Consider the following 17,866-nt stretch of genomic DNA (forward strand, 5'->3'; position numbering starts at 1 on the left):
CTGACCTTAGACTGTGTGTTTTGGACACTTGGGTGAAGAGAGCAGCAGAGCTGTCAACTGATCACCACCTGGTGGTGAGTGGGGTCTGGGAGGCGGTCTGGGGGACACCTTTGGATAGACCTGATAAGCCCAAACGAGTAGTGTGAGTGAACTGGGAACGTCTTGAGGAGGACTCTGTCCATGAGGCCTTCATTTCACACCTCCGAAGGAGCTTCTCTTGTGTCCCAGTGGAGGCTGGGGACATCGAACCTGAATGGTCGATGCTCAAAGCTTCCATTGCTGAAGCTGCAGCTGAGAGCTGTGATCTCAGGGTGTCTCAAGGGGCGGTAACCCTCAAACACCCTGGTGGACACTGGTGGTCAGGGAAGCCATTCGGCTAAAGAAGGAGGGGCTTGTTGTCAAATCCTTGCTGTACACAGCAAGGATGGGGCACTGTTGACCTCGACTGAGGAGGTTGTTGGTCGATGAAAGGAACACTTTGAAGAACTTCTAAATCCAACTATCCCAACAGAAGTTTCAAGTTTCAAGTTTATTTATTTTTATATAGCCCAGATTCACAAACAATGTCTCAAAGGGCTTTACAATCTGCACATGGACGATATCCCTCTGACCTTTGTGCACTGCAAGCAGTGCGACCCTCGCATCGGATAAGGAACAACTCCCCCCAAAACCCTTTTAACAGGGGAAAAAATGGATGGGAGAAACCTCAGGAATACTGCAGAGGAGGGACCCCTCTTCCAGGAGTGGACAGACGAAGCAATAGATACCGCATGTACAGATTGACAACACAATAATAATAACAGTAACAATAATAAATGTATGACAAAGGCACGCTGATCCATCCAGTAGAGCGAGTCATCACCAACCGATGAAGCACACAGAGGTCACCGATTGCCGAGGATCCACCACTCTGAGGACAGACCAAACAGTGCCTAAATCATTGAGCTCAAAAAAGTTATAGTTTAAGGTTACTCTGGCAAAACCCCAAAACCACAGCAGAACCAAATGAGGCAGAACCAGCACTCCCCTAATGGATTGTGAAAACAGGACCATCCAACCATCCATCTCCTTAGGGCCATCCAATCCCTGCACGCCCAAATTGAGAGTTGTATTCGGGTTGTCGGCAGTAAGTCCCTCTTGCAATTGCGTAATTTCCTCCAAGATTAATAAAGTATCTATCTATCTATCTATCTATCTATCTATCTATCTATCTATCTATCTATCTATCTATCTATCTATCTATCTATCTATCTATCTATCTATCTATCTATCTATCTATCTATCTATCTATCTATCTAGCTATCTAGCTATCTATGTATCTTAATCCAAGTGGCTGTTGGCCTGTCAGGGCTGCACTTTGTCACCGATTCTGTTTATGATTTTCATGGACAGGAAATAGAGGCGTAGTCGTGGTGAGGAGGGTTTACGGCTTGGTGTGCTGAGGATCGCATTGCTGCATTTTGCAGATTGTGACCTGCAGTGCTCACTGGTCTGGTTTACAGCCGAGTATAAAGCAGTGAGGATGAGGATTGGCACCTCCAAATCTGAGGCCATGGTGTTTTGCAGGAAGCCGGTGGGTTGCCTTCTCCGAGTGGGGAATGAGGTTCTTCCACAAGTAACGGAGTTTAAGTATCTTGGGGTCTGGTTCACGAGTGAGGGAATGTGAGATTTGGGGAACAATTGGGACAGCAGGAGCTACTGAGCATCTATCCCACTGTGTTAATCTATAAAGTGGTATTGAGGGACCCCTTGTACTGCTATCCAGCCATGCTCAGTTAAAAAGGATGAGAATGTGGTCATACATCAGTGGAGGCTAGATGTCACCCTATCTATTTCATCAGAATGGTTAGCAATGGAAAGAGTACTATCAGTAACATAAAATATCAGACCCCCTTTGTTATTTTCAATTCTTTGTTAATTTCTTTTTCTTTTTCATCAATTAGCAACACCGGTATGTATCATGAGACTAAAACAAACAGAAAATTAAACTTGGAATGCCTATAAGCTGTTATAAGCAGTACAGTTCCACAACTATTGATGGAAGAAGTAAAGCAATTTTGGCTATTATTAAGGATACCATACATAATGGCTAGATGTCAGCTTGTGATTTCAGTTCTTGTATAATATAGGTATGCGCGTGGATATGAATATTCTTGTGAATTGTATTTGTAACATGCATATGCCAATTTACTCTTTTATTATTTATTTATTATTGAGAAGCTCTGTCTTAGTGCACCCCACAAGAGCAAGCCTATTTAATAGGTAACATTACTGAACAGAACTTGTTACAGATGAGAGTGCATGTGTGAAAACAACATGTTGGCAATGAAACAATTGCACAGTCAAACGTCCAAGTGATATTTACTGTGCAATGTTAAGCATAATGGAAATGAGGAGGTACTCCCATGAGATGATGCAGAAGTGTTACCAGTTTTAACAATATCTTTATACATGATTCTACCATGTTTCTCCCTATGGGATTGCACATGAGTAAAATGCAGGTCCCCCTATTTCTTTGCGGTAAATGCGTTCCAGGAACCACACGCAATTAATGAATTCTGCGATAGAGCAACAAACTATTTATCTTATTATTTATGATAATTTAAACATTTATGATCCTCCCCATACTGATATTAAACCACCCACTATCTGTATTACCTTTTCCCACGCTCTTATGGACTGTTTAAAGCACTTTTGTGTCTCACAGAAGTCTGAGACTCACAGAGCAGAGCGCACTTCCGGATGCTGTCAGCCAATAGAACGCGAATATGGTTTCACGTGACTGCTTACCAAAAATCTACGATGAGGTGAAGTCTTGAGCACTGATGTGCGAATGCGCGAGGGCGCACTTTAAATTAATAGGCTATCATTCAAGCAGTTTTCCCCCCTAATTTTATCCTGATTGCAATGGAATGTACAGTGTACAGGGATGTACTTCCTACAAAAGTAGGATGTACAAAAGTATTTAAGCCCTGTTCTCTCAGCTCAGCTAAACGACTCCAGAAGTTCTCTGACGACTTCTGAATGATCCAATGTTGACCTAAATGGGTTAGGGTTAGGGTTAGGGTTAGTAGGAGAAATTTCAACAATGACAAACAGAGTGCACCTGTGTGTCATTTGGTCTCACATTTGCACATCCTACTTTTCAGTTTTTTATTTGTAAACACGATATAAAATGTTGAATAAATTTGGTTCCACCTCACGATTGTGTCTCACATGTTGTTGATTCTTGAAAAATAGTTTGAAGCCTGAAATGTGGCAGAGTGTCAAAAAGTTTTTGGGGGGCCAATACTTTCTCAAGGCACTGTATTAAACTTGAGCACTGACTTGAGTAGCAATTAACTCCCATGCCATCTCCGTCTTCTTTGCAGCTGCAGTGCTGTTACTCTTTGGAAAATGCACTCAAAATCAACATATCCCTGTATTAAGATCTTTACTTGGACTTTAGCTCGTTGAATCGGGGTTCCGTTGATGATGGCTTTCTATAGTTGTGTTGCACTTGCTGAATTCCGGATGAACTTACTCTTGGTTGATTGAACTAACCCTGAGCAGCCTATGTGAAAAAGGAAACACTGGGTTTTCAAGCTAAGGGTGGGTCAACCCAGAGTCACAGGATTTACTCAGGGTTTGTTCACACTGCTTCGTGAAATGTACATCTGGAGAACAATAGACATATAGCGCAAGTATCATAGAAATATCAAGTCAACATCGGATGGTTGGGTGTTTAATATCAGTTATAGTCTGATTTTATCATATTTTTCCTGTTATATGCAGATATCTAGATAGATGATCATAGATTCATACTTAAGATCAATGAAGTACTTCAAAATGTACTTTATTGAACCTCTTGGGGAAACTATTTTTTTCACTCATTTTTTATTCTATATATTCTGACATGCATATATGTGTCTACAGGCTTCTGAAACACACACACACGTATAAACACACACACACACACACACACACAAACACACGCACACACACACACACACACACACACACACACACACACACACACACACACACACACACATACACAATGGGCCTGTAGGCATGCAATATATACAGTGGGTAGTAGAGCGTCAGGCTGCTTGGTGCGCTCCAAAGAGCAGGTTGTTGGGGGGACTGTGCCTTGGCAGTGCCTGGGAGGTGAGCTGACACCTCCCACTGTCAGTTCACATTCCAAATGTTTTGGTCCACATGGGGTTCAAACTAGCCACCCTCCAGTTCCCAGCACAATACCTAGTGGACTAAGCTTATGAACAAAAAAGTGTAAAACAAATCTGAATGTTTTTTTATTTTAAGTTCTGCGGCCATTTTTCTTTGTGCCACACTAACCTTGTAATTTCTTTATCCTGTATCCTCTTATTGGATAACTATCAGTCAATCAATCAATCAATCAATCAATCAGTCAATCAATCTTTATTTGTATAGCGCTTAATCGCATCATCAGACATTTCAAAGTGCTTTAACAGACAAAGAATCCCAACAGAACCCTCCAGAGCAAACATAAGTGACGGTGACAGAGGAAAACTCCCTCAGTGAGGAAGAAACCCCAGGCAGGACCCAGACTCTGGAGGGCGGTCATACCCCTTGACCGTTTGGGTGGGAAAGGAAGTATACTGGGGATAAAGACAGGGCAAGGAAAACAGAGACAGAGAGAGAGCGTTCCAGATAGGCCAGATAGAATTTCCAGTCCAAATTGTGCTGTAGTTGCTGATGTGGGGGCGGGATTTACAGGCCTTTGGATTTCCTGTCTTCAATGGTTGTTTCCCACCTGTCGAGCAGGAGCACAAGAAATGGCAGTATCTTGCTAGCAAAAAGTAAAATTTAGTATCAGTAGGAAAAGCAAAGAAAGAGAACTATCAGAAGTTCCAGAGTAATTAAAGTAAGTCCCTTTAACAGGAGAGACAGAAAATACCCTCAGCAGTCTAGGCCTATAGCAGCTTATCTTGTAGAACCTGTGTTTTTCTTAATTGTAGGCTTTATTAAAGAGAAGTGTTTTTAGTCCTCTCTTAAATAAGCTAAGGGTGTCTACCCCGCGGAACGTGGCCAGGAGTTTGTTCCAGTGTAAAAGAGCCAGATAGCTAAAGCTTCTGCCTCCTGTTCTACTCTTAACCCTTATTGGACTATGATCGCGTCCCCGCGATCAGATCACATGATGGTTTTAAACCAATCGTAACAAAGAAAGTCTGTCACGTGGATTGCTGCGCACATCTTTACACAACAGTATAGTTGTAAAACTCTCCTCCGGTTTTTACCTGAAGCCAATTGACCACAGAAAACCAGAGATATGATTGTTTAAAGTGGATCTAAGAAAAGCGGTTCAAATGGCTACTTTTATTGGTATAATCAGATGGCAGGCGCCATTTCTGTCTATACACTCTCACATGCATTTAGTCGTTACCGGTCGTTAATGGTACCGCGTGCGCTAACGAGGTTGCAGTACCATGTGCTTTAACGACTAACGTTATCGACTGCGCTACCATCCGCAGTGCGCGCTGGTACCGCACTGTGTTTTTGCACTTTGTTCATATTGCCACTATAACGCCAAATTCCTCCATTGCAGTATCAGTAAGTCACACCATGTGAAGCCCCTGACCCACAAGGACTTCCAGATTGAGCTGTGGCCGAGCTGTGTCAGGTGGACCAAGCTCTGCCACGTCAAATGGTTAGGAGTACTAACTACGTGATGTGGTGCTGTGTCTCATTTTGAACAGAAGCTGCTTTGAAGAGTGGCATAAGTGACACAAACTATATAGTTATGTTAGAAGCGTTTGGCTGCCTTTTTGGAATTCAATACCAGATCCATGAGCATGTTTTTGGTTTTTATGTGCAGGTTTTATGTCCATTTTTCCATTTTTCAAATTTAACTGTATATGTATATTTTGACCCAATATGTCTGTGGGGAATTAAGGTTCTAACTGGCAGCCACACTGACCACACAGGAAGCAAAAGTTACGTTCAAGTCCTTTATTGGCGACACTCTGGATGAGTGCCAGTGATGTATGCAAGTGGTTCTGTGAAGCAGGCAAACAATTACCATACTATGTCAAATAAAAAATAGGTTCAAACATGAAATGAGTAAAATGCATGATTAAATTACAAACATGAAATGAGTTAAATACATGATTAAATTAACATCAGTCAAACTTAACTTTAATGCACAATAAATTGTATTCAATAAAGACAAACTTACAATGAAATAACAAAAGGCACACAGCATACATCACCAGCTTCAGCAGCATGTGTTCAGTGACAAAGAGGAAGTCCTGCCGATTCTTGTCTGTATTTTATTATAGGGGAGGCAATAACAGACAGGAAGAGCTTCCACCACCTTGTGGAGTGGAGGGGGAATGTAGTCCTTGGTTTTTAAGGTTATTTCTACAACCGCCCCTGGATTTGTGAAGAAAACATGTTAAATGGTTTCTTCTTCGGTAATGATAGGGTGTCTGATTAATCTCGAAACAGGGCATATGTATTCTCAACCCTGAATGATGATTTTAGCCCTGCGAACCATCTTCAGTTGCTGAGGAGTTCACTGGCACAGTAGATTGCTTGGGGAAGAATAGAATCAGGGTGCCCCATCAACAAAATATTTGGCGCAACTGGATCGAGCTCGGCAAGATCAGAGGAAATATACACAAGGGGCTTTAAGTTAAACGTGTCAGCGGCGCAGTTCCATTGGAGGCCGAGTGCCAGTTCTTTGGGGTCTCCTTTCTCTGAAAGCCAACGTTCAGTGTTTGACTTTGCATCTGGTGAAAGGTGGTGCATTACAGCAGGAGGGGGTCTCATTTTTATTGATTTTTGTGTCTCGCTCCCAGCTTCACCCGAAATGTGTTGCAGATGAAGGATTGAATTGAAAGTTGACTTGTGCACGAGCCAGCTGCTGTTTCAAATCTGGGGTCATGGCTCAGACTATATTGGCAGGCCCCTGTGAAGCGACATGGTCTCTTGATGAGTTGTGAGGTCCAACTGAACAGCTTGAGGAAGGAGAATGGACCTGTCAGCACCATCATTATGAACTGCGTGTGTTTTTAAGGTCTTCTCCCCTTTGTGGTAACACACATTGACAACATTCAACATAACCTTATGGGAACGATTGGGTTTGTGCATGTAAAGGAGCTCTGAGGTAGAGGATGTCAATATCACTATGGCTGATTTGATTACATTGACGTCATGGAGAATAGTTAGGTGAATCTCCTAATAGATGTTACATGGCCTCTTTAATGTGCATTTATCAATTTTGTGCATCCTCCCACATTTACTGCATCTCTCCTTTTCTTTGATCCATTTCAAGATGTCATTTATAGAGACCGTTTTGAATTTGTGACATGAACCAAGAAAATGATCTTTAATATTACAGTGAGGACAGTAAGGCTTAGGCTTAACTTGTACCTTCTCTTGGTTTATGTAGGTTTCCTTTGGTGAGGCATCAAATCTTGATGTTGACAAGCAAAGAGAGGAGACAGGTCTTTCATGGTCTTACCTATCTATGGAGTTCAACAGCCCTTTCCGCTATTTGTTTAGCTCTAGCCTGCAGCCAGGTTGAAAGGTCAAGGAGGGAGTAAGTTTGGTTTGCCTGTCCAGAAATAATGCCACAGTTAATGCAGTAGTCGACAAATCCATGTCTGTACTGCACGGGAAGTTTGCTAAGTAATCTGTCAACATGAGAGCCACATTTCAATTCAGAGCCATTAGGGACTTGTAGGGACAGCAAGATTCCCACCAAAGCATGGATGGAAAGGGAGAAATCCTCTAGGGGCCTCTACATCATTCATGACGATAATGGGGGAATACAATATTGTTCCAATTTCACGCTGAACAAGGAGGCTTGGCTGACCATATTTCTCCTCAAGCATTGCAAGAGCTGTAGAATATGGTTTGGCATCATGCATGCTGGATCTGGTAAGTTTGTTCGGACCTGAGTGTGGCAGATGGTTCAAAAGAATCTGATATTTATACTGTTCACTGAAATATGGATGATTCCCAAGGAGGTTATCTAGAGCCATTTTCAATAGGGCAAACTCACCCACTCGACCACTTGTGAACATAGGGAGTGAAGGTCTTGGAATCCCATATGCAGAGGCTATTAGCAGATCCATACTATTGGGGGGTTGAATAGATGAATAAAGGGATTGTTGCTGTTGAGTGGGCTGTCTAGGACCAGGCATGGACACAGTGGGGATAGGAGCTTGGACAGTAACTGCAGGTGCAGTTACGTGGTGATCAAGAAGGGAAGCTTGTGATAACACTTAAGCAGGATGGAGAATAGATGACTGGGCAGGCACACTGGGCATGGTGAGCATTGCAGCATCTGCAGTGGCTTCAGGGGGCAAATTGGGCGTCTGGACATGGGCTGAATTTGGCTCCATTGGATGGCGCACAGGCAAAGTTTGGGGAGCTATAGGGAGGCCAGGTTGTGGAATTAGAGGCTGTAAAGTAGGGAGAATTTGACTGTCATCATGCATAAGTCTTGAAGGAGCAGGGGTAAATATTCTGGACTGGGGAAGATCATAAAAGTAAGACATGGAAAGGTGAAGGGGGGAGAGCAGAAGCTTCATCAAATTCATCATCAGACAGGTTTTGTTGAAGGAAACTCGACACAAGCTGGGCTGATTCAAAGTCTAATTTTTTTGGCGAATATATACTATATATATATATATATATATATATATATATATATATATATATATATATATATATATATATATATATATATATATATATATATATATATATATATATATATATATATATATATATATATATATAGCTTCTTGCTCTGCTGAGCAGCTTTGGCCTTCTCATCAATCAGTCTCCAGCTCACCTCTCTTCTTCTTTGCACCAAGTATGCTGACATGGAGTTCACTCAAATAGGTACTAGTGTGACTGCTACCAGGTTGCCTACTTGTGTGAGATCTAGAGAAGGTTGTTTTAGTATGAGTGCTAATTATAAGAACTGCGGGAGGCTTGGAATCTTGCATATGGCCTTTACTGTGGCATAGAAACAGGGGGCCATGCTGACCTTTCCGGTCGGGCCCCTGGGTCACAAACATGTGGGTTCAGGATGACTTTATAAGGTACTGAAGGCAATAAGGGGTGACTTCATCATTTACATAAAGCCGGATTGAGTATATTTCACTATCAAGTCCATCCACGCACGTAGTAGAGAGAGCTTGACGTTCAGTGTGCTCAGGTTCAGGGGGCTCATCAGAAGGCCTTATATTGGCTGGATGTTTGACACAAAAGAGCAAATGATAAACAACAATGTAAAACAATAAGCAATGGGACGAAAATATAGAAAAATTTAAATTGTGCTGTGTCACTGGTATTGGTCATGGTTTCCTGTAAATCAATATGGAAACACATTGTGACTCACCTTTGGTAAACCAAAAATGAGAATTATCCTGTGATCAGTTGTCTTTGCCTATGTGGCATGAATTAAATTGAACGATGACTTCTGTATTTTAAAAAGCCACCTGTTATCCCCTGTTCCTTTTTCACAATGGGGAAGACAAAGTAGCTGTCTGAGGACATCAGAAGTGCGATAATTCACAAACACAAGACCTCCAAAGGGTATAAGGCCATCTCCAAAGACCTTGTTATCCTGATTTCAATGTGATTATGAAGTTTCACGAGCATGGAATTGTCAAGAACCTCCCTGGACATGGGGGAAAGAGAAAAATTGATGACAGAAGTCTTCGAAGATTGGTGCGAATGGTAGGAAAAATACCAAGTCAAGCATCCAAAGTCCTGAACGCCAACCTGGAACAGTCTGGGGTCATGGTTTCAACAAGTACCATACGCCGCCCACTAAACCAAGCAGGGTTGTATGGGTGAAGGCCAAGGAAGACACCATTACTGAGGCAAAGACATAAAAAGGAATGACTAATCTTTGCTAAGGAATACCTGGACAAAATATTTTGTGTACCGATGTTTTGTGTGTGCAATGGTGTGCATTGCTTTTTAGCAATGCACACCAACAGTTTGTTTACAGATGGTGCAATGAAGTCTACAAGGAAAAGAAAACCCTCCCAACAGTTAAGCATAGTGGAGGATCCATAATGCTGTGGGGCTGCTTTGCTGTATCTGGTACTGGAGGCCTTCATCGTATCAGAGGAATCATGACATTGGAGGATTACCAAGACATTCTGGAGAGACACGTCCTAACCAGTGTTAGAAAACTTGGTTTGAGTCGAAGATCATGGGTCCTCCAGCAAGACAACGACCCAAAGCACACATCCAGAAGCACGAAGGAATGCTTGAAAAGGAAAAAAATGGATTCTTTTAAAATGGTCAGTGATGAGTCCTGATCTCAATCCAATTGAAAATCTTTGGTATGAACTGAAATCTGCCATTGGGGAAAATAAATCTGCAAACATTCAAGGGCTTGAACAATTTGCATAGAAAAAGTGGGAGGAAATGCAAGCTGAGAAGTGCAAGAAGCTAATAGATGGCTACAAGAAATGTTTGGAAGCTGTCATCATTGCCAAAGGGTGTGCAACTAATATTAAAGACAATTGCCATTATTGCTTCACATGCTGGGTTTTCTGTTTCTTCTTTAAAAAATACAACAACAATTACCTTTGTTTAATTTCCTTGGACCTCCACTTAAAAGATCCTGATTATATAGATTTGGTACATTTCCATTTGTTTATAAAGATATTGTACAGACTATGCAAAGAACAAGGGGTGCCAATAATGGTGAGCAGGACTGTAACTGTGGATCCAAGCAACCAGCCCGGGTTCCACTCGCATTTGTAGGATTTTGTCCTGTATACAGGGCTAGATGGTGTTGAAGGCACTTGAAAAATCCAGAAAAAGGATCCTCACAGTGCCACTTTCCTTGTCCAGATGCGAGTGGGCTTGGTGTAGAATGTAGAGGATGGTGTCCTCCACACCAACCTAGGTAAATTGTAGAGAGTCCTCGACATGTTGCACCTGAGGCCTGAGGAGATTGAGGAAGAGTTGCTCCAGAGTCTTCATCAGATTTTATGTTAGTGCCACTGGTCAGAAGTCGTTCAGCTTGCTGTGCCGATTCTTTTTCGCAACTGGAACAATACATAACCTCTTCCAGAGGCAGGCTCAGGTGGAAGACCTGTTGTAGCGGCTCCCTGAGTTCAACGGCACAGTCCTTAAGTAGATGGGGGCTCACTCCATCTGGTCTTGCCATTTTTCGGGGCCGCAGCTTCCTTGGTTCTCCTCTCACCTGGTCCGTTGTGAAGCAGGGAAGAGGCGGTGATGGTGGTTTAGGGGTGGAGGGAGGCTGTCTGAAATAAAGACGAGGGGTTGTGGGTGAGAGAGTGGGAGGGGAGGGGTGAGCTATGATAGGTGGAGGTGGGCTTTAGGGAGGTAGGATAGAATGTGGGATGGGGGAGGAGGGGGGCTCGGGGGAAGAGTAGTTGAGGGGGACTGTTGGGGGAGTCAGTAGGTTGGGAGGAGAAGGAGGGGCTGCAGGGAAGAGGGAGGATGGGGGACTGTCTTGTGGAGCCATGGGGGGAGGTAGGTTGGAAGAAGGGGGGAGGGCTGGGGGGAGAAGGAGAGGGGTGAGGGGGGTGGAGAGGTGCCACTTTGCTCCTGTTCAGGGGGTAAGGAGGACATGGAATAAGGAGGAGGCAGGTGAGCTGCTGCAGAGGTCGGGGGGAAGTGGGGTGATAGAGAGTGTGTGTGTATGTGGGGGGTGCTGGCCGAACCTATTGAAGAAGTGATCAGGTCATTGGCTTTTAACAACCCTCCGTCCTCCATGCTGGTCCTGGCTTTGTGTCCAGTGATGTTCTCACATCTTCCCAGACGTCCTTCATGCTGTTGGTGCTCAGCTGCTGCTCCACCTTTTTCCTGTAAGAGTCTTTGGCCTCCTTTAGGCAGCATCTGACCTCCCTCTGTGCTTCTTTCATCTCCTCACGAAAGGGGGGTGGCAGTGGCTCAGCGGTAGAGCACATGTCTTGAAGACAGATCGCCCCAGCCATCGGTGGATCCAATCCCACTCCCGCCAGGATATCACCGGAGTGTGAGCCAACAGGTGGGAGGTGTCAGCTCACCTCCCAGCCACTGCCGAGGTGCCCTTGAGCAACGCGCCGTCCCCCCTACAAGCTGCTCAATTGGCGCGAGTTCCGAAAGTTACTGCCCATCACTCTGCCTCCCCATGTATAGTTTGATGTTGTGTGTACTAACTGCATGCTTACAGGCCTCCTTGTGTGCTGTGTTTCAGGGGCCTGTACACACTGACTTTCCCCTTGGGGATTAATGAAGTATAGTTCTTCTTCTTCTTCATAATGCTTTGTCCTGAAGGCCTCCTTCTCTCTGTTGAGGACATTCTTGACATCCTGTATTATCCACAGCTTCTTATTTTGATAGCACCGAGCTGTCTTGGTGGGAGCGACCACATCTGCATAGAAGTTGAGATCATCTGTGAGACAGTGGGTCATCCCATTGATGTCCTTGTAATATCCATCCAGCGGTACATTCCAGTCTGTGGTGTTGTAGCAGTCTCTAAGAGACTCCTCTGCTTCATCCCCTGATGGTGCGTGTAGAGATTGCTTTCCTTTGAACCGGGGGGCGGGGGTTGTACTGGTGGATGTACACCAGGTTGTGGTCTGACTTGCACAGTGGAGGTGACTCTGTATACCTCTTTAACATTGGTGTACAGTAGGTCCATTGTCCTGTTCGTCCTTGTATGGCAGTTAACAACCTGGTGGAAAGCAGACAGGGCAGTGTCCAGGGTGACATGATTAAAGTCTTCAGAAATGATCATGAAGGCTTCAGGATGTTTGGTTGCAGGGGTACAACAACACTGAGAATCTTCTCACATGACTGAACTCCCGGGGTAAATAATATGGCCACATGCTAACGGCTTGCAGCTCCAGATTAGGGCAACACACAACCACCTTCAGTTAAACATTGCCAGGGTTACACCAGCGGTTGTTGGTGTAAATGATGAGTCCCCCACCCTTGCTTTTCCCACATGCCTTTGTGGTTCTGTCCGCTCTCACTGCAATGAAACCCTGCAGTATGTGATATAGCATCGGTTAGCCATGTCTCTGTTAGCATGAACATGCTGCACTCATGTTAGATCTGCTGGCTCTCCGGAGCGGCCAGCTTGTCGATCTTGTTCGGTAGTGAGTTGATGTTGCCCATAATCGTTGGGGCGGCAGTGGCTCAGTGGTAGAGCGGACGCATCATGACCAGACATTGCCGGTTCGATTCCCCTTCCCGCCAGCCATCCTTGGAGTGTTGTACGGCTGTCGTATCCATGGGATACATATAAAAAAGCTTCTTGTGTCAGAAAAAGTTGTAAAAAATGACAAAATCAAACAAAAGAAAAAACAGTAATGCAGAGCGTGCGGAGCGGCTGCCGTCACCTGGATCGCTTCACTCACTAGATAGTCACGTGACACCACATGACTATCTAGTGAGTGGTGACTACCTACTAAAAATCTGCGATGCAGTGGATCGGAGCATCTTCAAGCGCGAACAAGCAAGGGATTACTGTATTATAATCAATTTTTGGATGTAATTATTGAGAACAATGCAGGAATAATAAGATGGACAAGGAAATAGTTTAACAGGGGATTGCATTAAGGAACATGAAGTGCAAAAAATAATTTAAGGAGAAACGTGATTAAAAGGATAAGGCGCACAGAATGACAGACAGATAAAGATGACATTGAGGTGGATGGGAAGCGAACACAAGAAGGATGGATGTGAAATGATGGAGGGAGATGATGAGGTGTAACATGTTTTTTGTGTCTGTAGGTATCGAACACATCAAAGGTTTCAGGCTTTATTTGGAGGACAATAATCCAGAAGGGAAATGGTGTCAACATCTCATCCTCAAAGACCCTCTGCAGCTCAACTTCTCTTACAGGAACACGGTAAGACCAAAAATAACCCCAATTCAGAGAGATAAAAGAAAGAAACTCACAGGAAGAGAGAGGTTTATTGTTTGTTTCTATTTTTTTGTTCATAAATTCATTTTTTTTTTTTTAAATTTTATATACTGGTTTGATCCCCGAAGGGAAATTAAGACAGCACACTCTAGCTACTGATTACAAACGCATGCATACATGTGAGTACCGGCCCCTGTATCACACACACACACACAAGGGGGCCTGTAGGCATGCAGGGGAGATAGAGTGGCAGGCAGCTCCTTCTTGGTGCGCCTCAAATGAGCAATTTTTTTTGTAAAGGGGACGGCACCTTGCTCAAGGGTGCCTCGGCAGTGCTCCGGAGATGAGCTGACACCTCCCACTGTCAGCTCACCTCCGGGTATATTTTGGGGGGGGCGGGAGCGGGAATCGAACCGCCGATCTTGAATCATAGGACGACCTGCTCTACCGCCCGCTTTACCACTGAGCCACTGCCGCCCCTTGTGCAGTATTGTGCTGCCATGAAGATGATTGTTGGTGTCTTTTTGAGCATCTGAGCAGCAGTAGCTCAATCCACTAAGGCTTGGGCTTGGCAACGGAGATTAAGCCTGTTCAATTCCCATGTGGACCAAATTCTTGAAATGTGAACTGGCAGTAGAGAGGTGGCAGTTGAGCAAGGTACTGTCCCCTATAAGTTGCTCATAGGGCACACTACAAAAGCAGCTGCACACTACTCACTATTTACTTGCATGCCCTACAGGACATGTGTGTGTATGTGTGTGTGTGTGTGTGTGTGTGTGTGTGTGTGTGTGTGTGTGTGTGTGTGTGTTTCAGGGCTTGTATGATAAACACTGTCGATGTGAAGCCACATCAGATTAAACAAAAGCAATGCAGCAGATCCATCTGCACGCCACCTTTGTTTGCAAACAAAAAGAGTTACTTTATAAATTGCGTGTCATGATTCTGCACACTGAGGAATTTTAAGCAGCAACATCTAGTGTTCGTTATTACAATATGTCCGATATTGCTCTGGAAACAGTTAAATAACACGTCAACAGCATTCATTTAGTGTCCCGGTTACATTGATTTGTTCCGTGCTTAAGAGTTCCTGGACATTGCAGTGTTCTATTATGTGAAGATAATTTTGGCTGACTTTCAACTTATTTCAGTTACTGGCAATCATCTGTTTTTCTAAATCACATTCGCGCATCAAAACTTGCGACTTCATCTCATCGCACATTTTTCGTAGTCAGTCACATGATACCGTACGCACATTCTATTGGCTGACGGCATCTGGAAGTGCGCTCGGTTCCAGGATTCTCGGACTTACGTGAGACACAAAAGTGCTTTAAACAGTTAATAAGAGTGTGGGAAAGATAATACAAATAGAAGGTGGTTTAATATCAGTATGGGGGAGGGTCATAAACGTTTAAATTACTGTAAATAATAAGATAAATAGTTTGTAGCTCTATCGCCGAATTTATTAATCGCTTGTGGTTCCTGGAACACATCAACCACAAAGAACGAGGGTGCACTGTACTTATAAAAGATGGGTAAGGGGCAATGAAGGCACAGCAGTCGAACCTTGAACAGGCTTTGTAAGTCAGTCTAATATGTAAGTCCATCTTTTATTCCCTTTTTTTCCCTTTTCCCTTTTTCCATCTGTTTCCATTCTGAATGAGCCTCGTTAGTGGTTTGCATCGTAGCTTCTCAGGTAGAGCAAGTAGACAGTCTGAATCTGTTGCCCTGCATATGAAGCCATGGTTGTCCTACTTTGGTATAGTATAGTAGCTGTATAGTATAGTAGCTGAACAAAAATAAACCACTCAGATAGCCCATCTCTGCAAATGCCGTTTAATTGGAAAAAATTTTTTTTCCAGACCAAGCTATGACAAAACTTTCATTAATTCATTTTCTAACCGCTTGTTCTACTGTGGTGGGTTGCAGGGAGCTGGAGCCTATCCCAGCTGGCATGGGACATGAGGTTGGGGAAACTCCGGGCATGATGCCAGTGCCCCGTAGAGCCACACAGACAAACTAACACGCACACACACACACACACACACTACGGGCAATTTGGGAGCGGCCAATCAACCTGAAGCGAATTTTTTTGGAGGTGGGAGGAAGCCGGAGAACCCAGAGGGAACCCACGCAGACACGGGGAGAACATGCGCCACTGTGCCACCCTATGACAAAACTTGTAAAGCTTAATTGACACTGGAAACAAATATCCTGATGGATTGTCTTTTTATTTTTACCACCTAATAATGCTATACCAATCTGTCAGTCATCTTCAGATTACCACTGCTGTAACCGCCACAGTGGGTCACAGGGAGCTGGAGCCTATCTCAGCGACATGGGGCGCGAGGCGGGGGACACTCCGGGGCACGATGCCAGTGCACCACGGAGCCACACACAAAGACACACAACCATGCACACACACACTCATTCCTACGGGCAATTCGGAACGGCCAATCAACCTGAAGTGCATGCTTTTGGAGGTGGGAGGAAGCCAGAGAACCTGGAGAGAACCCACGCAGACACGGGGAGAGCATGCGAACTCCGCACAGAGCGGGACTCGAACCCGGGTCCGCCGTATTGTGAGGCGACAGCGCTAACCACTGCACCACCATGCCGCCCAATAATACTATACCAAATAAGAAAAATAAAAAACACAACAAAACCCTGAACCAAGGAAATGTTGGACGGTAACAATATTGTTATATTGAATGGCAAAAGATGATATTGCAGGGGGGTGGAGAGTTTTTCAATGCAATTATTCAAATTTATTTTATATTGTGCCAAATTTATTTTATATCGGAACACAGGTTACATGAAGGCACTTGACAAGAAGACAAGGTCTACACCAGCTTTGTATTTTACAGAGACCCAACAATCCCACAAAAAAACTGCCTTTAACTGGTAGAAACATCGAACAGACCCAATACTCAAGATGGATCGGAGCTTCTGCATTGACTGATAGAGGTTTAAGTATTCAATGAAATAAACTTATATAGCTTCACTGTGTTCTTCTTCACTGTCCTTCATTGATTTTCATCTACCATCTCCCCACTTCCCTTCCAATTCTTATGTAACTCCAGCCTGAGGAGAAACAACTGGTGTGTAAAAGGCTTAGGGTTTGGTTTAGGGTCATGCTTTTGTCCTGCTGACAGAATTGGGGTTATGGTTACAAACTAGATGCTGTTTACGCCCCCCCCCCCTTCAGAATGGAATCACCTGCATCAGTCCTAGCCAATCAGAGCCACATCGAAATATTGCCCCACCTATTGGACCTCGTTGGGCTGGCTGGCAAAAGAAGTCGATTTCGCCAGACACACATAGACATTTTAATATGATGGTGCTTGCATATTATCAGACTTCATGCATTAATTCCTAATAACATATTTCACCCATGCAGAAGCTGAGCGGTCGGTTATTCAGTGGGCTGACCTTTGACACCGACTACACGGTTCGTGTCATTCCTTTCCCAACTTTAATGAATGAGAGCTTCTTCACTCCATCTATCCTCAGGACCAACTGTGAGTTTAGCAGCATCCTTATCCAAAATTAACAGAGAAATGCTTCTCCTGCAGTTAGACCTCTGAGAATATAGTATGAATGTATAGAGCAATGGCTACTCTACTAAAGGTACTCCTCATCTTCACCAGTTATAGTCTGTTGAACTCTCTGCCCTTAAGATGATGCTGATGTGTTTGAAAATCCACCCCATCACCTCGTTCAGATCTCCAAAATAAAAATCAGGCTGCACAGTGGGAACCAGACTAGGCCAATGAGCTGCCTAATCTTCTTTGTTTTCTTCTTACAGCTTGTGAAGTCCTCCTGGGACCAGACAACCTCGTCTGCAAATCATGTAGGTTCCAGAAACACAACCAGAACTATGAATAGAAATTCAGTCCAGAATTAGATGTTCAGCAGTGCTCCTCGTGGACTTTCTTACAGAACAGTTACTGATGTCATTCTTTTATATTTCTATTGCA

At 43.9% G+C, this 17,866-nt stretch overlaps 1 protein-coding gene across 1 annotated transcript in view; it reads left to right on the forward strand.

The window, feature by feature from the left end:
• il17rd (interleukin 17 receptor D) overlaps window positions 1-17,866 on the forward strand; it is a 69,816-nt gene that overhangs the window by 25,965 nt on the left and 25,985 nt on the right. The window contains exons 4-6 of the mRNA XM_068316426.1: window positions 13,756-13,874; window positions 17,287-17,407; window positions 17,695-17,739. Of these exons, the coding sequence (XP_068172527.1) occupies window positions 13,756-13,874; window positions 17,287-17,407; window positions 17,695-17,739 (285 nt within the window). The remainder of the gene's footprint in view (window positions 1-13,755; window positions 13,875-17,286; window positions 17,408-17,694; window positions 17,740-17,866) is intronic.

Source organism: Antennarius striatus, chromosome 5 (genome assembly GCF_040054535.1).
Source record: "Antennarius striatus isolate MH-2024 chromosome 5, ASM4005453v1, whole genome shotgun sequence".
Classification (NCBI taxonomy): Eukaryota; Metazoa; Chordata; class Actinopteri; order Lophiiformes; family Antennariidae; genus Antennarius; species Antennarius striatus.